At 47.6% G+C, this 23,813-nt stretch overlaps 1 protein-coding gene and 2 non-coding genes across 4 annotated transcripts in view; all 3 read left to right on the top strand.

The window, feature by feature from the left end:
• Window positions 1-23,813, top strand: part of IPO7 (importin 7) — a 351,366-nt gene that overhangs the window by 108,286 nt on the left and 219,267 nt on the right. For both annotated transcript variants that reach the window (XM_069223632.1, XM_069223633.1), the window contains 4 exons: window positions 5,279-5,368; window positions 5,883-6,048; window positions 6,404-6,564; window positions 14,262-14,390. In XM_069223632.1, coding sequence (XP_069079733.1) covers window positions 5,279-5,368; window positions 5,883-6,048; window positions 6,404-6,564; window positions 14,262-14,390 — 546 coding nt within the window. The remainder of the gene's footprint in view (window positions 1-5,278; window positions 5,369-5,882; window positions 6,049-6,403; window positions 6,565-14,261; window positions 14,391-23,813) is intronic.
• On the top strand, window positions 5,530-5,707 carry LOC138286272 (small nucleolar RNA SNORA23). The gene has a single exon (XR_011201932.1). It is a non-coding gene; the product is annotated as a small nucleolar RNA SNORA23 (small nucleolar RNA).
• LOC138286271 (small nucleolar RNA SNORA23) lies at window positions 6,622-6,798 on the top strand. The gene has a single exon (XR_011201931.1). It is a non-coding gene; the product is annotated as a small nucleolar RNA SNORA23 (small nucleolar RNA).

Here is a 23,813-nt window from a genome sequence, read left to right as displayed (position 1 = left end):
AGGCCAGCCAACAGCTCCAGAAGTTTTGGTATGACCAAAAGGCTGCACTGGTTGAGTTCCAACCAGGGCAGAAAGTCTGGGTTCTGGAGCCTGTGGCTCCCAGGGCACTCCAGGACAAATGGAGTGGCCCTTACCCAGTGCTAGAGAGGAAGAGTCAGGTCACCTACCTGGTGGACCTGGGCACAAGCAGGAGCCCCAAGAGGGTAATCCATGTGAACCGCCTTAAGCTCTTCCATGACAGGGCTGATGTGAATCTGTTGATGGTAACAGATGAGGATCAGGAGGCAGAGAGTGAACCTCTCCCTGATCTTCTGTCATCAGACCCAAAAGATGGCACAGTAGATGGAGTGATCTACTCAGACACCCTCTCTGGCCAACAGCAGGCTGATTGTAGGAGAGTCCTACAACAGTTTCCTGAGCTTTTCTCCCTAACCCCTGGTCAGACACCCCTGTGTACCCATGATGTGGAGACAGGAGACAGCATGCCTGTCAAGAACAAAATCTTCAGACAGTCTGACCATGTTAAGGAAAGCATCAAGGTGGAAGTCCACAAGATGCTGGAATTGGGAGTAATTGAGCGCTCTGACAGCCCCTGGGCTAGCCCAGTGGTCTTAGTCCCCAAACCTCACACCAAAGATGGAAAGAAAGAGATGAGGTTTTGTGTGGACTACAGAGGGCTCAATTCTGTCACCAAGACAGATGCCCATCCAATTCCAAGAGCTGATGAGCTCATTGATAAATTAGGTGCTGCCAAATTTCTAAGTACCTTTGACTTGACAGCAGGGTACTGGCAAATAAAAATGGCACCTGGAGCAAAAGAAAAGACAGCATTCTCCACACCTGATGGGCATTATAAGTTTACTGTTATGCCCTTTGGTTTAAAGAATGCCCCTGCCACCTTCCAAAGGTTGGTGAATCAAGTCCTTGCTGGCTTGGAGTACTTTAGCACAGCTTATCTTGATGATATTGCTGTCTTTAGCTCCACCTGGCAGGATCACCTGGTCCACCTGAAGAAGGTTTTGAAGGCTCTGCAATCAGCAGGCCTCTCTATCAAGGCATCCAAATGCCAGATAGGGCAGGGAACTGTGGTTTACTTGGGACACCTTGTAGGTGGAGGCCAAGTTCAGCCACTCCAACCCAAGATCCAGACTATTCTGGACTGGGTAGCTCCAAAAACCCAGACTCAAGTCAGGGCATTCCTTGGCTTGACTGGGTATTACAGGAGGTTTGTGAAGGGATATGGATCCATTGTGACAGCCCTCACTGAACTCACCTCCAAGAAAATGCCCAAGAAAGTAAACTGGACTGTGGAATGCCAACAGGCCTTTGACACCCTGAAACAGGCAATGTGCTCAGCACCAGTTCTCAAAGCTCCAGATTATTCTAGGCAGTTCATTGTGCAGACTGATGCCTCTGAACATGGGATAGGGGCAGTTTTGTCCCAAACAAATGATGATGGCCTTGACCAGCCTGTTGCTTTCATTAGCAGGAGGTTACTCCCCAGGGAGCAGCGTTGGAGTGCCATTGAGAGGGAGGCCTTTGCTGTGGTTTGGTCCCTGAAGAAGCTGAGACCATACCTCTTTGGGACTCACTTCCTAGTTCAAACTGACCACAGACCTCTCAAATGGCTGATGCAAATGAAAGGTGAAAATCCTAAACTGTTGAGGTGGTCCATCTCCCTACAGGGAATGGACTTTATAGTGGAACACAGACCTGGGACTGCCCATGCCAATGCAGATGGCCTTTCCAGGTTCTTCCACTTAGAAAATGAAGACTCTCTTGGGAAAGGTTAGTCTCATCCTCTTTCGTTTGGGGGGGGGGTTGTGTAAGGAAATGCCTCCTTGGCATGGTTGCCCCCTGACTTTTTGCCTTTGCTGATGCTATGTTTACAATTGAAAGTGTGCTGAGGTCTGCTAACCAGGCCCCAGCACCAGTGTTCTTTCCCTAACCTGTACTTTTGTATCCACAATTGGCAGACCCTGGCATCCAGATAAGTCCCTTGTAACTGGTACTTCTAGTACCAAGGGCCCTGATGCCAAGGAAGGTCTCTAAGGGCTGCAGCATGTCTTATGCCACCCTGGAGACCTCTCACTCAGCACAGACACACTGCTTGCCAGCTTGTGTGTGCTAGTGAGGACAAAACGAGTAAGTCGACATGGCACTCCCCTCAGGGTGCCATGCCAGCCTCTCACTGCCTATGCAGTATAGGTAAGACACCCCTCTAGCAGGCCTTACAGCCCTAAGGCAGGGTGCACTATACCATAGGTGAGGGTACCAGTGCATGAGCATGGTACCCCTACAGTGTCTAAACAAAACCTTAGACATTGTAAGTGCAGGGTAGCCATAAGAGTATATGGTCTGGGAGTCTGTCAAACACGAACTCCACAGCACCATAATGGCTACACTGAAAACTGGGAAGTTTGGTATCAAACTTCTCAGCACAATAAATGCACACTGATGCCAGTGTACATTTTATTGTAAAATACACCACAGAGGGCACCTTAGAGGTGCCCCCTGAAACTTAACCGACTATCTGTGTAGGCTGACTAGTTTTAGCAGCCTGCCACAAACCGAGACATGTTGCTGGCCCCATGGGGAGAGTGCCTTTGTCACTCTGAGGCCAGTAACAAAGCCTGCACTGGGTGGAGATGCTAACACCTCTCCCAGGCCGGAATTGTCACACCTGGCGGTGAGCCTCAAAGGCCAACCCAGCAGGACACTCCAGCTAGTGGAGTTGCCAGCCCCCTCCGGCCAGGCCCCACTTTTGGCGGCAAGGCCGGAGAAAATAATGAGAATAACAAGGAGGAGTCACTGGCCAGTCAGGACAGCCCCTAAGGTGTCCTGAGCTGAGGTGACTCTAACTTTTAGAAATCCTCCATCTTGCAGATGGAGGATTCCCCCAATAGGGTTAGGATTGTGACCCCCTCCCCTTGGGAGGAGGCACAAAGAGGGTGTACCCACCCTCAGGGCTAGTAGCCATTGGCTACTAACCCCCCAGACCTAAACACGCCCTTAAATTTAGTATTTAAGGGCTACCCTGAACCCTAGAAAATTAGATTCCTGCAACTACAAGAAGGACTGCCTAGCTGAAAAACCCCTGCAGAGGAAGACCAGAAGACGACAACTGCCTTGGCTCCAGAAACTCACCGGCCTGTCTCCTGCCTTCCAAAGATCCTGCTCCAGCGACGCCTTCCAAAGGGACCAGCGACCTCGACATCCTCTGAGGACTGCCCCTGCTTCGAAAAGACAAAACTCCCGAGGACAGCGGACCTGCTCCAAAGAAAAGCTGCAACTTTGTTTCCAGCAGCTTTAAAGAACCCTGCAAGCTCCCCGCAAAAGGCGTGAGACTTGCAACACTGCACCCGGCGACCCCGACTCGGTTGGTGGCGATCCAACACCTCAGGAGGGACCCCAGGACTACTCTAAGACTGAGTACAAAAACCTGTCCCCCCTGAGCCCCCACAGCGCCGCCTGCAGAGGGAATCCCGAGGCTTCCCCTGACCGCGACTCTTTGAATCCAAAGTCCCGACACCTGGGAGAGACCCTGCACCCGCAGCCCCCAGGACCTGAAGGACCGGACTTTCACTGGAGGAGTGACCCTCAGGAGTCCCTCTCCCTTGCCCAAGTGGAGGTTTCCCCGAGGAACCCCCCCCTTGCCTGCCTGCAGCGCTGAAGAGATCCCTAGATCTCCCATTGACTTCCATTACAAACCCGACGCTTGTTTCTACACTGCACCCGGCCGCCCCCGCGCTGCTGAGGGTGAAATTTCTGTGTGGACTTGTGTCCCCCCCGGTGCCCTACAAAACCCCCCTGGTCTGCCCTCCGAAGACGCGGGTACTTACCTGCAAGCAGACCGGAACCGGGGCACCCCCTTCTCTCCATTCTAGCCTATGTGTTTTGGGCACCACTTTGAACTCTGCACCTGACCGGCCCTGAGCTGCTGGTGTGGTGACTTTGGGGTTGCTCTGAACCCCCAACGGTGGGCTACCTTGGACCAAGAACTGAACCCTGTAAGTGTCTGTCTTACCTGGTAAAACTAACAAAAACTTACCTCCCCCAGGAACTGTGAAAATTGCACTAAGTGTCCACTTTTAAAACAGCTATTTGTCAATAACTCGAAAAGTATACATGCAATTTTTATGATTTAAAGTTCCTAAAGTACTTACCTGCAATACCTTTCAAATGAGATATTACATGTAGAATTTGAACCTGTGGTTCTTAAAATAAACTAAGAAAAGATATTTTTCTATATAAAAACCTATTGGCTGGATTTGTCTCTGAGTGTGTGTACCTCATTTATTGTCTATGTGTATGTACAACAAATGCTTAACACTACTCCTTGGATAAGCCTACTGCTCGACCACACTACCACAAAATAGAGCATTAGTATTATCTATTTTTTACCACTATTTTACCTCTAAGGGGAACCCTTGGACTCTGTGCATGCTATTCCTTACTTTGAAATAGCACATACAGAGCCAACTTCCTACATCTGGTTTTTTGAGTATCTTTTTGGGGAGCAAACCTACTCCTAACTGGAATGTTTTAAGGAAACTTGTGAAACTAAGCACTTGTTAGGCCAGGCTACCTCAGCAATGTAGGTACTCCATTGGCACTGTTGCTTCAGGGGCTTCTCCAGGTATCATCCATCTCGATCACAGTAACTTTCCGAGCCCACAAACGATATATTGCTTTTTCTGGGGTGGGACCTGACCTAAGGGGCACCACAGACCTAGGTGCAGCTCCCAGTCTATTTTCCACTGGATTTGTTGCTTGAAAACATCGGATTACTCAACCCCTGCCTTCCCACCAGCACCAGATAATCAGCCCTCTGATAAGCCTACTGCTCGACCACACTACCACAAAATAGAGCATTAGAATTCTCTTTTTGCCACTATCTTACCTCTAAGGGGAACCCTTGGACTCTGTGCACACTATTTCTTACTTTGAAATAGTTTATAAAGAGCCAACTTCCTACAGATGGCACGTCTTGTAAACACTCAAGTCCTTTGTAATTGTGCACTTGCATGTAACTATTGAGACTCCGGCTGCTACAGAGTAGTCATTAATTATGACACAAGATTCAGAATCCTGAGGGTCTTTCATGCTACTGGCTGACTTTTTTTGTGGGGCAGCATCCTTCAGTAGACCAATCGGTACTGTTGACCCACAGAGAATTCACTGAATTGCAAGCCTGCAACGTATTTCCATTTCTCTGCATCATTGTGCATGTTCTTCATTTTAATGGAAAAACCTTATTGACTTTATTTTTTGACAGAAAAAGATCTACAAGGATCAGATGGAATTCATGTTGCAAAATCACGTTTTCCCCCTTTTCAGCAACGAGCTAGGCTATATGAGAGCTCGGGTAAGACTAACATCTTGGAGATTTGTAATATAAATAATTTTTGGGGGGCACTGTCAAAGTGATCAATCAAAATATTTTACCTAAACAAAACAATTTAACTGTATGTATTATTTTAGGGAACGTTAAATGGAGGCCAGACTAATACTTCAGCAAATGGCTACAGATCATAGTGTGCATGGTGCTAGTCTATGTTTAGTACAACCAGTGTGCGTTTTGCATTCTGGTTGTATTGTTCACACGGAACATGTAGCCATAGAATAATATGAGATCATAGTACTGGTTTAGTGATGTCACATTGGCATAAGTACCACTGACCAGCCTCCAAACTCTCACACAAGTCAAGCCGTTTTACAGCTGTAGTGGGTTGTCAGATTATTTTGCAATTTTTGACATAAGGGAACCTAATTATGATAACTTAGTGATTGGAAAATTTAAAATATCCGTTTTCATGGCTGAAATTTCAAGCAGTAGAGTCCAGTGTTGAAAATGGAATTGACTTTTAATTGGTTTCTAGGCCTGCTGGGTGCTTCATTATTTCTGTGAAGTAAAGTTTAAAAATGACCAGAACCTTCAGACAGCCCTCGAGCTGACCAGAAGATGCCTGATTGATGATAGAGAAATGCCTGTAAAAGTTGAAGCTGCCATTGCCCTCCAGGTTCTCATCAGCAACCAAGAGAAAGGTATCTATCTGTACTCACTCCAGTGTATAAACTTTGGGAGCATAACTTTGCTGCAGGTGGCTTATAGGTTATAATGTTTATTAATCATGGACACGCCACACCATTCAACTCTAAACGCAGTCTGGGTGAGAGTCATTTTATTTGCTTTTGCCAAGTTCTTTAGTATGTTTTCTGCGTTTTCAACGCCTTCAGGGAGGCTTGTCTTCCTGGTAATAGCAAGCTTGACGGTTGGCTGGTGCAGACTATCCCAATGTATGCCCGGTTTAATGCACAGGCATGATGTAATGATATTGATTAACACAAATATAACTTGCTAAGATTTCATAAGGTGTATTTTTTTTTTTCTTTTGCACAGCTAAAGAGTATATAACACCATTCATTCGACCAGTGATGCAAGCGCTGCTGCACATTATAAGAGAAACTGAAAATGATGATCTTACAAACGTAATTCAGAAAATGATTTGCGAGTACAGTGAAGAAGTTACTCCCATTGCTGTAGAAATGACCCAACATTTGGTAAGTTTCTAAAATAACAACTTACAAAAGGCTGATGGTGCATTTGTCGAAGTGGCTGCTATTTTGTGTGCATAGTATTAGTCTATGTCTGGTAGTACAGTATTTGCGTTTTGCAATTAGCTGTTCTATTTGCACGAAACCTGCAGCCATATATTAATATGAGATCATAGTACTGGTCTAGTGATGTCTGATAGACAAGCGAGCACTGGCCAGCCTCCAAACTCTCAGACAGATATTGTAGAGCTTGACTAATAATTACAGACTAAATTGCAATAATAATTGTAAATAGCACTGTGTTGTATAGACTTGAAGGAAAAGTTTTTTTTTTTCTCTTACTGTAAATTGGTACACATTACAAGTCGCTAGTGATTTACTCGATCATAAACCAAGAAACTGGTAAGTTCGATGGCATCTGTCGCTGGAGATTCACATGTTCTGCATAGCTCGCCATCTGGTGTTGGGTCGGAGTGTTACAAGTTGTTTTTCTTCGAAGAAGTCTTTCGAGTCACGGGACCGAGTGACTCCTCCTTCTGTCTCCATTGCGCATGGGCGTCGACTCCATCTTCGATTGTTTTCTTTCCGCCATCGGGTTCGGACGTGTTCCTGTTGCTCCGAGTTTCGGAACGGAAAGTTAGTTAATATCGGAAGATTTTCGTCGGTATTGTTGCGTTCGGCATCGGCGTAGTTAGTCCACACCGCATCGAAGATCGACACGCTCCGGTGCCCTTCGGGGTAGCTTTCGATCCCCCGTCGGGGCCTGGTCGGCCCGACCGCGTGTCGAACAACGTCGATGGAACGGACCCCGTTCCGTTTTTGTCCCAAATGCCACAACAAATACCCGTATACAGACCAACATTTGGTCTGTAACCTGTGCCTGTCGCCTGAGCACAGTGAAGAGACTTGCGAGGCCTGTCGTGCGTTCCGGTCCCGAAAGACACTCCGTGACCGTCGAGCCAGGAGACTTCAGATGGCGTCCACGCCGACAGCGCACCGAGAGTTCGAGGAACAAGAGGAAGAAGAAACCTTTTCGATCCACGAATCTGACTCCGAGGAATTTGACGATCAAAGAACCGTGAGTAAGACGTCAAACAACACAGAAGAAAAGTGACAAGGCCCAGGCGACGCCACTGCCACCAGGCCATGGCTCCACCCTTCAATTCGGTGACCGACCATCGGCACCGAAAAAGGCCAAAACAGTGCAGAGATCGTCCGACTCCGGTCGAGACACCGGCACGCAGCCTTCTCGGGATCGAGAAAGTGCTGGAGAAAAGCAACGACACCTAGATAGCGGTGTAGAAGCGGCTCGACGCCGAGACAGCGGCACCGACGAAGATCGACGCCGAGAGGTTTCAACGCCAAAAAAGAAAAAAGCCACCTCGGAGCCGAAAAGAGATACAGGTAGGGTTTCGGTGCCGAAACAACCCGTAACCGACCCAGGTCCAGGCTCTTATACAGAGGAACAATCACTGTCCTCTCAGATGCGAAAGCATAGGTTTGAGGAAGAGCTGCAATCCACCGAAGTGGACCATACGCAAAAACGTATTTTCATACAGCAGGGAACGGGAAGAATAAGCACCCTTCCCCCTATTAGGAGAAAAAGGAGACTGGAGTTTCAAACAGACCAGGCGCCACAAACAAAAATGGTGAAAAAGGTGACTCCGCCACCCTCTCCTCCACCTGTAATTAACGTCTCACCAGCGCAAACTCCGTCACATTCCCCGACTCACACCACCATGAGCCAAGGTGACCAGGATCAAGACGCTTGGGACTTATATGACGCCCCAGTGTCGGACAACAGTCCGGAGGCATATCCAACAAAGCCCTCACCACCAGAAGACAGCACAGCATACTCAAGTGGTGGCTAGAGCAGCACAATTCCACAACGTAAACCTCCACTCAGAACAAGTCGAGGATGACTTTTTATTCAACACCCTCTCCTCCACCCACAGCTCCTACCAAAGCCTGCCTATGCTGCCAGGTATGCTTCGGCACGCAAAGGAAATATTCAAGGAGCCGGTCAAAAGTAGGGCAATAACGACAAGGGTGGAAAAGAAGTATAAGGCACCTCCTACAGACCCTGTTTTCATCACCACACAGCTGCCACCAGATTCCGTCGTAGTAGGAGCAGCTCGGAAAAGAGCCAACTCCCACACATCTGGGGATGCACCACCCCCAGATAAAGAGAGCCGCAAGTTCGATGCAGCTGGGAAAAGAGTCGCAGTACAAGCTGCAAACCAGTGGCGCATCGCTAACTCTCAAGCACTACTTGCGCGCTATGACAGAGCCCATTGGTATGAGATGCAACACCTCATCGAGCATCTTCCCAAGGAACTACAAAAGAGGGCAAAGCAGGTGGTTGAGGAAGGGCAGAACATATCAAATAACCAGATACGTTCTTCTATGGACGCAGCAGACACAGCTGCAAGAACAATTAATACATCTGTGACCATTAGAAGGCACGCATGGCTAAGAACATCTGGGTTCAAACCAGAGATACAGCAGGCAGTGCTCAATATGCCATTCAACGAAAAACAACTGTTCGGACCAGAAGTGGACACGGCAATCGAAAAACTTAAAAAAGACACTGACACTGCTAAAGCCATGGGCGCACTCTACTCCCCGCAGAGCAGAGGAACCTACAGCACCTTCCGCAAGACACCCTTTAGAGGGGGGTTTTGGGGTCAGGCCACACAAGCCAGCACCTCGCAGGCAACACCGTCCAGCTACCAGGGACAGTACAGGGGAGGCTTTCGGGGCCAATACAGAGGAGGGCAATTCCCTAGGAATAGAGGAAAATTTCAAAGCCCCAAAACCCCTACAACCAAGCAGTGACTCGGATGTCACTCACCCCCTCCACACAACACCAGTGGGGGGAAGAATAGGTCATTATTACAAAGCATGGGAGGAAATAACTACAGACACTTGGGTCTTAGCAATTATCCAACATGGTTATTGCATAGAATTCCTACAATTCCCTCCAAACATACCACCAAAAGCACAGAATTTATCAAAACAACATTCCGAACTCCTGGAAATAGAAGTTCAAGCACTATTGCAAAAGAATGCAATCGAATTAGTACCAAACACAGGAGTCTATTCACTGTACTACTTAATACCAAAAAAGGACAAAACACTGAGACCAATCCTAGACCTCCGAATACTAAACACCTACATCAAATCAGACCACTTTCACATGGTCACGCTACAAGAAGTGTTACCATTGCTAAAACTACAGGACTACATGACAACCTTAGACCTCAAAGACGCGTATTTCCATATACCAATACATCCGTCGCACAGGAAATACCTACGGTTCGTATTCAAAGGAATACATTACCAATTCAAAGTATTGCCTTTTGGTTTAACAACTGCACCAAGAGTCTTTACAAAATGTCTAGCAGTAGTGGCTGCACACATCAGAAGGCAGCAAATACATGTATTCCCGTATCTAGACGACTGGCTAATCAAAACCAATTCACTAACAAAGTGCTTACAACACACAAATCAAATCATACAAACCCTTTACAAACTAGGGTTCACCGTCAACTTTGCAAAATCCAACATTTTGCCTTGCAAAGTACAACAATACCTGGGAGCCATAATAGACACAACAAAAGGAGTAGCCACTCCAAGTCCACAAAGAATTCAAAATTTCAACAAGATCATACAACGCATGTATCCAACACAAACAATACAAGCAAAGATATTACAACTCCTAGGCATGATGTCTTAATGCATAGCCATTGTCCCGAACGCAAGACTACACATGAGGCCCTTACAACAGTGCCTAGCATCACAATGGTCACAAGCACAGGATCACCTTCTAGATCTGGTGTTAATAGACCGCCAAACTTACCTCTCGCTTCTATGGTGGAACAGTATAAATTTAAACAAAGGGCGGCCATTCCAAGACCCAGTGCCACAATGCGTAATAACAGATGCTTCCATGACAGGGTGGGGAGCACACCTCGATCAACACAGAATACAAGGACAATGGAACGTACATCAAACAAAAATGCATATAAATCACCTAGAAATGCTAGCAGTTTTTCAAGCATTAAGGGCTTTCCAACCAATTATAACTCACAAATACATTCTTGTCAAAACAGACAACATGACAACAATGTATTATCTAAACAAACAGGGGGGGACACACTCAACGCAGTTGAGCCTTCTAGCACAGAAGATATGGCGATGGGCAATTCACAACCACATTCGCCTAATAGCGCAGTTTATTCCAGGGATCCAGAATCAACTTGCAGACAATCTCTCTCGATCACCAACAGGTCCACGAATGGGAAATTCACCCCCAAATTCTAAACACTTACTTCAGACTCTGGGGAACACCTCAAATAGACTTGTTTGCAACAAGAGAACGCAAAATGCCAAAACTTCGCATCCAGATACCCACACAGGCAGTCCCAAGGCAATGCCCTATGGATGAACTGGTCAGGGATATTTGCCTACGCTTTTCCTCCTCTCCCTCTCCTTCCTTATCTGGTAAACAAATTGAGTCAAAACAAACTCAAACTCATTTTAATAGCACCAACTTGGGCAAGGCAACCCTGGTACACAACACTGCTAGACCTATCAGTAGTACCCCACATCAAATTGCCCAACAGGCCGGATCTGTTAACACAACACAACCAACAGATCAGACATCCAGATCCATCATCGCTGAATCTAGCAATTTGGCTCCTGAAATCCTAGAATTCGGACACTTACAACTTACCCAAGAATGTATGGACGTCATAAAGCAAGCCAGAAGGCCGTCCACTAGGCACTGCTATGCAAGTAAATGGAAGAGGTTTGTCTGCTACTGCCATCATAATCAGATCCAACCTTTACACGCAACTCCAAAGGACGTAGTGGGTTACTTGCTTCACTTACAAAAATCTAACCTAGCCTTCTCTTCCATTAAAATACACCTTGCGGCAATATCTGCATACCTGCAGACTACCTATTCAACTTCCCTATATAGGATACCAGTCATTAAAGCATTCATGGAAGGCCTTAAAAGAATTATACCACCAAGAACACCACCTGTTCCTTCATGGAGCTTGAATGTTGTCTTAACAAGACTCATGGGTCCACCTTTTGAACCCATGCACTCTTGCGAAATACAGTTCCTAACCTGGAAGGTTGCATTTCTCATCGCCATTACATCTCTAAGAAGAGTAAGCGAAATTCAGGCGTTTACAATACAAGAACCTTTTATACAACTACACAAAAATAAAGTCGTCCTAAGGACTAATCCTAAATTTTTACCAAAGGTTATTTCACCGTTCCACCTAAATCAAACAGTGGAACTACCAGTGTTCTTCCCACAGCCAGATTCCGTAGCTGAGAGGGCACTACATACATTAGATGTCAAAAGAGCATTAATGTACTACATTGACAGAACGAAAAACATCAGAAAGACTAAACAACTATTTATTGCATTCCAAAAACCTCATGCAGGAAACCCAATATCAAAACAAGGTATAGCCAGATGGATAGTTAAATGCATCCAAATCTGCTACCTTAAAGCAAAACGACAACTGCCCATTACACCAAGGGCACACTCAACCAGAAAAAAAGGTGCTACCATGGCCTTTCTAGGAAACATCCCAATGCAAGAAATATGTAAGGCAGCCACATGGTCTACGCCACACACGTTCACCAAGCACTACTGTGTAGACGTGTTATCCGCACAGCAAGCCACAGTAGGTCAAGCCGTGTTAAGAACATTATTTCAAACCACTTCCATTCCTACAGGCTGAGCCACCGCTTTTGGGGAGATAACTGCTTACTAGTCTATGCAGAACATGTGTATCTACAGCGACAGATGCCATTGAACTGAAAATGTCACTTACCCAGTGTACATCTGTTCATGGCATCAGTAGCTGGAGATTCACATGTGCCCACCCACCTCCCCGGGAGCCTGTAGCCGTTTGGAAGTTAGCTTCAACTTTGTACATTTGTATATATATTATTTTAACCTTAAATAGGTACATACTTAGTCACTCCATTGCATGGGCACTATTGCTACAACACAACTCCTACCTCACCCTCTGCGGGGAAAACAATCGAAGATGGGAGTCGACGCCCATGCGCAATAGAGACAGAAGGAGGAGTCACTCGGTCCCGTGACTCGAAAGACTTCTTCGAAGAAAAACAACTTGTAACACTCCGACCCAACACCAGATGGCGAGCTATGCAGAACATGTGAATCTCCAGCGACTGATGCCACGAACAGATGTACACTGGGTAAGTGACATTTTCATTACCCGACTTCTGGGTACTTCTGTCTTGACATTTTTCATTGTACCTACACTGGTCTACCTCTTCACATGTAACAGACTGAATGTAAGCTTGCTGTTGAAGGAACATATTGTACATTCATCTGCAGCAGCTAAGCCAGACTTATCATAAAATATTTGGAGAATACTGTGACCAATCATCCTGTACCAATTTGCCATAGCTTATTTATTGCATTCCCTAAGGGCTACATGTACTAAAGATTGGTTTTGCGATTCGCAAGGGAGTCGGCAATGCCCTACCTCAAATATTCATGAGGTAGGTTGCAATTTGCAACCCCCTTGGGAACGGCTGCACTCACAGGGATGGGTGGTGGCCTGCTGGAGACAGCAGACCACCATGTCTGACTGCTTTTAAATAAAGTAGTTTTTTATTTTTTAATGCAGTCCATTTTTCTTAAAGGAAAACGAGATGTATTTAAAAAAAAAAAAAAAACCTACGTTTTTGTTTCATTTTTTCAGAGCAGGCATTGGTCCATAAGACCACTACCTGCTCAAATGTTTTTTTTTTTTTTTTTTTTTTTTTACTGCCATTCACGAAGGAGAAGGTGTCTCATGGCGACCCCTTTCTATTTGCGAATGGGTTGTCACCAGTGTGACACAGGTGCTAACTGCAATTGTTTTGCGACCGCATTCGCGGTCACAAACCAATCATACATGGGTCTGCGAGTCGCAATTAGGAAGGGAACATCCCTTCCTAATTGTGACTTCCAATCCCTTTTTGGGATTCGGTAGAAATAGTTTACCAAATCGCAAAAATGGGTTGGAACATGCCAAAGTGCCTTTTTCAGACCGCAAATGTCCCGATTCGCTGTTTGAAATGTGCAAAATGCTTACGTACGTGTAGCCCTAAATTCGGTTAACTTTCATGGTTGAGCTGGTAAACCTTCCCCCTTTTTTAAATTTTTTTATTTTTATTTTATTCATTTATTGTAAGATCCATGGTTGGGAGAAGGACGGGGAGGGAGGTGCATTTTTCCCACCTATTCAGCAAACCAGTATTCTGTTAGGTGAACAGGTTCCATGAGAACATGGGCTTGCTGGTGGTAGAAGTAGCACAAAGCAGCAATCCTTTCATCAGAAACACGAGTAAATTCAAGCTGTACACCAACCCTAACACTGGTAAATAAAGTTGTGAAACCCCCAAACTAATTTATCCCACAAGCAGCTCATTCCTCTTATGTTTTCTTATAACTCATTTACACTGTTTGCCTTACTTTAATTCATCCAAGAACTCCCTCCTTATTGAATGGGTGGTAGTTTGGGTTCAGGATCATTTTGCTGGACAGTTTCAGTCAGCCAGACTCCCTTTTTTTTTTTTTTTTTTTTGTCCTGGATTCTTCATAATCTTCCTCCCCGCCCCCCACAAAAAAAACTAATTTATTTTCCTTTGCATAGGCTATGACATTTAACCAAGTGATTCAGACTGGACCTGATGAAGAGGGCAGCGATGATAAAGCTGTAACAGCTATGGGAATACTGAATACTATCGACACACTGCTCAGTGTGGTTGAAGATCACAAAGAGGTCTGTTTCTTTTTCATGTTTTTTTTTTTTTCTTCTTTGTAGACTGACTTTTGATGTAAACTATATTCCTACTTTCGAATGAAAATTCTGACTAAACGATTTGCATAAAATTATCCACATGTTAGTTGTGGAGCGCTTTGTACCTTGGCAGTTTTCTGTTTAATGTCACTAAAACCTCTTCGAAGCTCATGTAAACACAGGGTTGAGCTACACATAGATATTGTAACAAACTGTAACTGAAAAGTGATGGGTATTTGAATCAAGCAAGCAGCTGCATTGAGGCAGACTAACTTGGTGTGTCAATCAGTAGCACAGGTCAATTTGAGATAATAGAGCATGGTAGCTTTCTCTGTAGATATGGATTTGAAATAGGTCTCGTATCCAGTGCTTCAGGTCGATACAAGTGTAGTAACAGTTGAATGTAGTAATTAAACTGGTTATGTACTCTGTATCAGTACTCTGGACCAGGTGTTCTGATTCTCTTCCATCTGCTGGAAATATTACTTAGAGAAAATATCTGTGTGGCCTTTTATGGACCCGAGGGCTGCCTTCGACTTTGGTTCAAGTTATTTCTTGTGGGAAGTCTTGAGACCTCTTGCCATCCCTGAAGATCTTAAGTATTCTCATTAAAATCCACAATGATTCTTATGCTCAAGTCAGATGGAATTGAAATAAAGGGAAAACGAAATAAATGGCCATCAATCTCCGCTGCTCGTTTAAAGGCAAGATGACAGTAGATGGGCCATTGATGGGGTTAGATGCTTTGACTACTTGGGTGTGAGGCACTCGCATAAACTGTCTTGGGCCCCTCAACTGAATAAGAGTAAATAGCTGCAGCATAGATCTGCTGTCATCTTGAAGTACGTACACACATCTAGTAGGGCGATATCCCCAGTCCTCTAGGTATACAGAACTGTAGCTTTGGGAGGCACCCTTTATCAGGTGAAATTACAGGGGTGCTTATTCGAAGGGGAAATCGATGTTGATGGTTATTACTTACCCCGCAGCTCCCCCGTGTTGCCCCTGAGGTGTGATGTGATTTGCTTGGCCAGAGTACCATATTGCTAAACTAAGGATGATCAAATATTGGTTAGTTTCTGGACCATCCCTGAGCTGTCCTCATACAGATTGACATTTAAGGAGCTAATTGCTTTAGATGCAAACTGCTCCATGCCTTGGCTCAAGCCAGTTAAAGATCTTTGCCAACATTTGCATATGGCCAGTTAAAAAAGCCAGAATGCCTGGCCAGTGGCATGGGTACCCGGATTAGGAGTATGTAGTGGGATGAAATGATCTGAGTATCATGGCGTGAGTCACTCTCTGAGGGTTGATAGGCTTTTGGTTTATAAATCTGTGCCAAAGTTTGAGAGCTTTATGGCCAGGATTACTTGGGACAGCCTTTGCTTCCGCACTAGAATTGGTACACTTTCTCAACGCACACATTGCCAAATGGAAGGGAATTACAAGTGTTGCTGGTGAATGCCCATTCTGACTATTACAAGAAACAAAGGCTCACTTTGTTTTAATTATATGGTGCCTCGCATAAAGTGGATTATACCCATTTGTCCACTTTTGGGTATCTGTGTGAAGAGGCACTTTATTTGCTTAGCTGCGATACCCAGGAGTAAGCAATTTCTGCTCTTTCGAAATGTTTACATTGAGCCTGGAATATAAGAGGAAGAAGTTTGAAGTAGCATGACTTAACTGGATAACTCTTTTTAGGAGACATTTGCCATCACGGTTAGGTCTGCACCCCAACCAATGTCTAAAGTTCCTGCTACTGGCTGTTTCTCCCGAATGGGAGTGTAAGGAAATGCTTCCTTGGCATGGTTACCCCCCTGACTTTTTGCCTTTGCTGATGTCAAGTTATGATTTGAAAGTGTGCTGAGGCCTGCTAACCAGGCCCCAGCACCAGTGTTTTTTCACCTAAAATGTACCATTGTCTCCACAATTGGCACAACCCTGGCACCCAGGTAAGTCCCTTTTAACTGGTACCAAGGGCCCTGATGCCAGGGAAGGTCTCTAAGGGCTGCAGCATGTCTTATGCCACCCTAGGGGCCCCTCACTCAGGACAGACACACTGCTTGCCAGCTTGTGTGTGCTGGTGGGGAGAAAATGACCAAGTCAACATGGCACTCCCCTCAGGGTGCCATGCCAACCTCACACTGCCCATGGCATAGATAAGTCACCCCTCTAGCAGGCCTTACAGCCCTAAGGCAGGGTGCACTATACCACAGATGAGGGCATAGGTGCATGAGCACTATGCCCCTACAGTGTCTAAGCAAAACCTTAGACATTGTAAGTGCAGGGTAGCCATAAGAGTATATGGTCTGTGAGTTTGTCAAACACGAACTCCACAGTTCCATAAAGGCTACACTGAATACTGGGAAGTTTTGTATCAAACTTCTCAGAATAATGAACCCACACTGATGCCAGTGTTGGATTTATAAAAAAAATGCACACAGAGGGCATCTTAGAGATGCCCCCTGTATTTTACCCAATTGTTCAGTGCAGGACTGACTGGTCTGTGCCAGCCTGCTGCTGAGAAACGAGTTTCTGACCCCATGTGGTGAGGGCGATGTGCTCTCTGAGGACAGAAACAAAAGCCTGCTCTGGGTGGAGGTGCTTCACACCTCCCCCTGCAGGAACTGTAACACCTAGCAGTGAGCCTCAAAGGCTCAGGCTTCGTGTTACAATGCCCCAGGGCACTCCAGCTAGTGGAGATGGCCCCCCTCTGGACACAGCCCCCACTTTTGGCGGCAAGACCAGGGGAGATAATGAGAAAAACAAGGAGTCACCCACCAGTCAGGACAGCCCCTAAGGTGTCCTGAGCTGAAGTGACCCCTGCCTTTAGAAATCCTTCAGCTTGATTTTGGAGGATTCCCCCAATAGGGATGGGCCCCCCTCTCCTCCGGGAGGAGGCACAAAGAGGGTGTAGCCACCCTCAAGGTCAGTAGCCATTGGCTACTGCCCTCCCAGACCTAAACACACCCCTAAATTCAGTATTTCGGGGCCCCCAGAACCTAGGAAACTAGATTCCTGCAACCTAAGACGAAGGACTGATGACCTGAAAGCCCTGCAGAGAAGACGGAGACACCAACTGCTGTGGCCGCAGCTCTACCGGCCTGTCTCCCCACTTCAAGAAAAACTGCAACAGCGACACGTTCCACAGGGTCCAGTGACCTCTGAAGCCTCAGAGGACTACCCTGCATCTAAAAGGACCAAGAACTCCCGAGGACAGCAGCCCTGTTCCAAAGAAACTGCAACTTTGCAACAAAGAAGCAACTTTTAAAGACCACACATTTCCTGCCGGAAGCGTGACTTTCCACTGTGCACCCGATGCCCTGGCTCGACCTGCGGAAAACTAACACTACAGGGAGGACTTGACTGCGAGCCCGTGAGTAGCCAGAGTTGACCCCCCTGATTACCCACAGCGACACCTGCAGAGGGAATCCAGAGGCTCCCCTGATCGCGACTGCCTGCTTCAAAGAACCCGACGCCTAGTAAAGGCACTGCACCTGCAGCCCCCAGGAACTGAAGGATCCGACCTCCAGTGCAGAAGCGATCCCCAGGTGGCCCTCTCCCTTGCCCAGGTGGTGGCTACCCCGAGGAGCCTTGTAGGAAGTTGCCTCTGTATGTGCTATTTCAAAGTAAGGAATAGTATGCACAGTCCAAGGGTTCCCCTTAGAGGTAAGATAGTGGCAAAAAGAGATAATATTAATGCTCTATTTTGTGGTAGTGTGGTCGAGCAGTAGGCTTATCAAAGGAGTAGTGTTAAGCATTTGTTGTACCTACACAAGCAATAAATGAGGAACACACACTCAGACAATTCCAAGCCAATAGGTTTTGTTACCTCTAAGGGGAACCCTTGGACTCTGCATGCTATTTCTTACTTTGAAATAGTACATACAGAGCCAACTTCCACCAATAGCACTTTGCTATGTTACTATAGTAATGACCATAGAGGGCATAAAGATGGTATAAACAATTTTACCACCTTTATTCTTTTTTTTCTAGCATGATTACTAAGATTATCAAAAACAATTGGTCACTTCGGGTGTCTAAATTGCTCTTTACTACAGTATGCCCATTAAGGTATTCAAATGGTACCATCACTCCTATTCCTACCTGGATCGAAAGTAGTAACTGCAATTCATCTAATGTCATACGCCGGTATGCTTTTGAGGGGGACAGTTGGTGCCCGCCTTGCATAAACTGATTTGCACCAGTCCAGGGACCCCTGGCACGAAACTTGACAAAGGGGAGTGACCACACCCTTGTCATCACCACCCTAGGGGTGGTGCCCAGAGCTCCTCCAGGTGGCCACTTGATTGTGCCATCTTAAATCCAAGGTGAGCAGAGGCCCCAGGGAGCATTTGAGTGGCCAGGTCAGTTATGTGAAGTCTGGCTCCTCCTGATAAATGGTCACCCTGCTAGGTTACCAATCCCCCTTCCTGGGCTATTTAGGGTCTCCCTCCTGGGTGGGTCCTCAGATTCTACATGCAGGACTCCGCTGCATCGTTTATTTCATCTTCTGGCCACTGGGACTGCAACTGGACCCTCCTGGAACCAACAATCTTCTGCTCTGCAACATTTTCTCTGGCTCCTTCCAGCAGCTGCAACGTTTCTCCAGCTGTGCATCCTCTCAAGCAGCAAGTCTTCAGCCTACACAAGAACTAAGAAGGAATCTCCCTTGGGGTGAAAGTCGTTCCCCTGCATCTGCAGGCACCGATTACAACAGCTGCGTGGGTCTGCTGTCCTAAGGAACTGCATGGATCCTGCATCACAGGTGGTGGTCTGCTGTGGGCCCCTTGGTCCTCTTCCAGCTGTCTAATGAAGGGGGTGGGGGGGGGGGGGGGGGGTTTAAGCCCTTGCCTCTCCCCTTTCCCTGCAGTACTCCTGTGCACCACAGGTCTTGCCTCTCTCAAGGCTTGTTTGCTCCTCCTCAAAGGGATCTTTAGGCATGTGTAGCACAGCCTGCTGCTCTAGCGATGTGGGAATCCTCTTCAGATGTTAAGTTGGCCTCACTGAGACTCCTGTGTCTGCTGCCAGTGAGTTGCCTGTTGGAGGGAGGAGGTGGGGGGGGGGGGGGCGTGGGGGTGCTGCGGCTCCCTCCTTTCTGTCTCTCCCAGCTGCTGAGGGTCACCCCAGACCCCCTTCTTGGTCTAGTCCCCTGGACCTTGCTGGTCCTCTTCAGCCTTGAAAACCATCTTCAGTCTCCACTTGCTTCCCTTCTGGGACTTCTCCATCTCTTGTGCTGCACTGCTGACCTCCTTCATCCTCTGACGTGGTCCTGCATCCACAGAAGGGTGGGTAGTGGCTCCTGCCACAACCTGACACTCCATCATAAACTGGACTTGGTCTCCTTCCTTTGCAGGTCTCTTCTGTCAGGATCCAACTTTGGGTTCTTCCAGTATTGGTTGGGTCTTGCATAATCCTTTTCCTAAGTCCTTCTGTTGGATTTGAGGTAAACCAGGTACTTACCTCTGCTCTCCTGGTCGGTGGTGCTCACCTGTTGGGGTTCCTAGTTCCTCCAGCTCCCCTCTAACGATTCCCCATCCTTGGGTGGGAGAACTGTATCTCTCATTCCACTTTCTTAGTAAATGGTTTAGCACACACCGTTCCCTCTTATGTTTGCCAATGCGTATTGCTTTTTATTGATTGCTAATGTGTATTGTGTAATAGTGTGTGCTCCTCCAGCTGAGGGATTGCCTATTCAGTATTCTAGTATGTTACTGTAAGGAAATGCCTCCTTGGCATGGTTGCCCCCTGACTTTTTGCCTTTGCTGATGCTATGTTTACAATTGAAAGTGTGCTGAGGCCTGCTAACCAGGCCCCAGCACCAGTGTTCTTTCCCTAACCTGTACTTTTGTATCCACAATTGGCAGACCCTGGCATCCAGATAAGTCCCTTGTAACTGGTACTTCTAGTACCAAGGGCCCTGATGCCAAGGAAGGTCTCTAAGGGCTGCAGCATGTCTTATGCAACCCCGGAGACCTCTCACTCAGCACAGACACACTGCTTGCCAGCTTGTGTGTGCCAGTGAGGACAAAACGAGTAAGTCGACATGGCACTCCCCTCAGGGTGCCATGCCAGCCTCTCACTGCCTATGCAGTATAGGTAAGACCCCCCTCTAGCAGGCCTTACAGCCCTAAGGCAGGGTGCACTATACCATAGGTGAGGGTACCAGTGCATGAGCACTGTACCCCTACAGTGTCTAAGCAAAACCTTAGACATTGTAAGTGCAGGGTAGCCATAAGAGTATATGGTCTGGGAGTCTGTTTTACACGAACTCCACAGCACCATAATGGCTACACTGAAAACTGGGAAGTTTGGTATCAAACTTCTCAGCACAATAAATGCACACTGATGCCAGTGTACATTTTATTGCAAAATACACCCCAGAGGGCACCTTAGTGGTGCCCCCTGAAACTTAACCGACTATCTGTGTAGGCTGACTAGTTCCAGCAGCCTGCCACACTAGAGACATGTTGCTGGCCCCATGGGGAGAGTGCCTTTGTCACTCTGAGGCCAGTAACAAAGCCTGCACTGGGTGGAGATGCTAACACCTCCCCCAGGCAGGAGCTGTAACACCTGGCGGTGAGCCTCAAAGGCTCACCCCTTTGTTACAGCACCGCAGGACACTCCAGCTAGTGGAGTTGCCCGCCCCCTCCGGCCCCGGCCCCCACTTTTGGCGGCAAGGCCGGAGAAAATAATGAGAATAACAAGGAGGAGTCACTGGCCAGTCAGGACAGCCCCTAAGGTGTCCTGAGGTGAGGTGACTCTAACTTTTAGAAATCCTCCATCTTGCAGATGGAGGATTCCCCCAATAGGGTTAGGATTGTGACCCCCTCCCCTTGGGAGGAGGCACAAAGAGGGTGTACCCACCCTCAGGGCTAGTAGCCATTGGCTACTAACCCCCCAGACCTAAACACGCCCTTAAATTTAGTATTTAAGGGCTACCCTGAACCCTAGAAAATTAGATTCCTGCAACTACAAGAAAGACTGCCTAGCTGAAAACCCCTGCAGAGGAAGACCAGAAGACAACTACTGCCTTGGCTCCAGAAACTCACCGGCCTGTCTCCTGCCTTCCAAAGAACTCTGCTCCAGCGACGCCTTCCAAAGGGACCAGCGACCTCTGACTCCTCTGAGGACTGCCCTGCTTCGACTACGACAAGAGACTCCCGAGGACAGCGGACCTGCTCCAAAAAGACTGCAACTTTATCCAAAGGAGCAGCTTTAAAGACCCCTGCAATCTCCCCACAAGAAGCGTGAGACTTGCAACACTGCACCCGGCGACCCCGACTCGGCTGGTGGAGAACCAACACCTCAGGGAGGACCCCCGGACTACTCTACGACTGAGTACCAAAACCTGTCCCCCCTGAGCCCCCACAGCGCCGCCTGCAGAGGGAATCCCGAGGCTTCCCCTGACCGCGACTCTCTGAAACCTAAGTCCCGACGCCTGGAAAAGACCCTGCACCCGCAGCCCCCAGGACCTGAAGGACCGGACTTTCACTGCAGAAGTGACCCCCAGGAGTCCCTCTCCCTTGCCCAAGTGGAGGTTTCCCCGAGGAAGCCCCCCCTTACCTGCCTGCAGCGCTGAAGAGATCCCTTGATCTCTCATTGACTTCCATTGCGAACCCGACGCTTGTTCTAACACTGCACCTGGCCGCCCCCGCGCCGCTGAGGGTGAAATTTCTGTGTGGGCTTGTGTTCCCCCCCCCCCCGGTGCCCTACAAAACCCCCCTGGTCTGCCCTCCGAAGACGCGGGTACTTACCTGCAAGCAGACCGGAACCGGGGCACCCCCTTCTCTCCATTCTAGCCTATGCGTTTTGGGCACCACTTTGAACTCTGCACCTGACCGGCCCTGAGCTGCTGGTGTGGTAACTTTGGGGTTGCTCTGAACCCCCAACGGTGGGCTACCTTGGACCAAGAACTGAACCCTGTAAGTGCCTGGTAAAACTAACAAAAACTTACCTCCCCCAGGAACTGTGAAAATTGCACTGTCCACTTTTAAAGTAGCTATTTGTGAATAACTTGAAAAGTATACATGCAATTGAAATGATTCAAAGTTCCTAATGTACTTACCTGCAATACCTTTCAAACAAGATATTACATGTTAAATTTGAACCTGTGGTTCTTAAAATAAACTAAGAAAAGATATTTTTCTATACAAAACCTATTGGCTGGATTTGTCTGAGTGTGTGTACCTCATGTTCGATGGCATCTGTCGCTGTAGATACACATGGTATGCATGAGCTCGCCATCTGGTGTTGGGTCGGAGTGTTACAAGTTGTTTTTCTTCGAAGAAGTGTTTTCGAGTCACGGGACCGAGTGACTCCACCTTCTGTGCTCATTGCGCATGGGCGTCGACTCCATCTTCGATTGTTTTCTTTCCGCCATCGGGTTCGGACGTGTTCCTGTCGCTCCGAGTTTCGGAACGGAAAGATAGCTGAAGACGGAAGATTTTCGACGGTATCGTTGCGATCCGGTTAGAGATAGACACATACGACGACGCGTTGAACATCGAAGCGCCTCGGTGCCCTTCGGGGTAGATTTCGGCACCCCGTCGGGGCCTAGTCGGCCCGACCGCGTGGAGGACAACGCCGATGGATCGGACCCCGTTTCGATTCTGCCCCGAATGCCACAACAAATATCCTTATACGGACCTACACTCGGTCTGTAATCTGTGCCTGTCACCCGAGCACAGCGAAGAATCCTGTGAGGCCTGTCGGGCGTTCCGGTCCCGAAAAACTCTGCGCGACCGTCGAGCGAGAAGACTCCAGATGGCGTCCACGCCAAAAGAGCGTCCACAGTTCGAGACAGAAGAGGAACAGGAGGAATCCTTTTCCATCCAGGACTCAGACTCCGACGAGCTACACTCTACAAGAACTGTGAGTAAGACGTCGAGATCAAACCTTAAAAAAGGAAAGAAGGCCCAGGGGACGCCACTGCCAACCGGCCATGGCTCCACCCAAATTCTCGGTGACCAACAATCGGCACCGAAAAAGGCCCATTCAGTGTCGAGATCGTCCGACTTCGGTCGAGACACCGGCACGCAGCCTCCTCGGGACCGAGAGAGTGCTAAACAGAAGCATCGACACCGAGAGTTCGGTGTCGACACGGATCGACGCCGAGACAGTGGCGCCGAAGACCATAGAGGCCAGGAATTTTCGGCACAGAAAAAGAGGAAGGTTACCTCGGAGCCGAAAAAACAATCGACTGGGTTTTCGGAGCCGAAAAAAGCGACATCAGACCCTGTTTCTGGCTCCTACACTGAAGAGCATTCTATGTCTTCTCAAATGAAGAAACATAGATTTGAACAAGAACTGCAATCCACTGACGTGGATCACACGCAAAAGCGTATCTTTATTCAGCAGGGGACTGGGAAGATCAGTACCCTTCCACCTGTCAAACGAAAG

Source organism: Pleurodeles waltl, chromosome 3_1 (assembly GCF_031143425.1).
Source record: "Pleurodeles waltl isolate 20211129_DDA chromosome 3_1, aPleWal1.hap1.20221129, whole genome shotgun sequence".
Classification (NCBI taxonomy): Eukaryota; Metazoa; Chordata; class Amphibia; order Caudata; family Salamandridae; genus Pleurodeles; species Pleurodeles waltl.
This window is presented reverse-complemented; position numbering and strand designations above follow the sequence as displayed.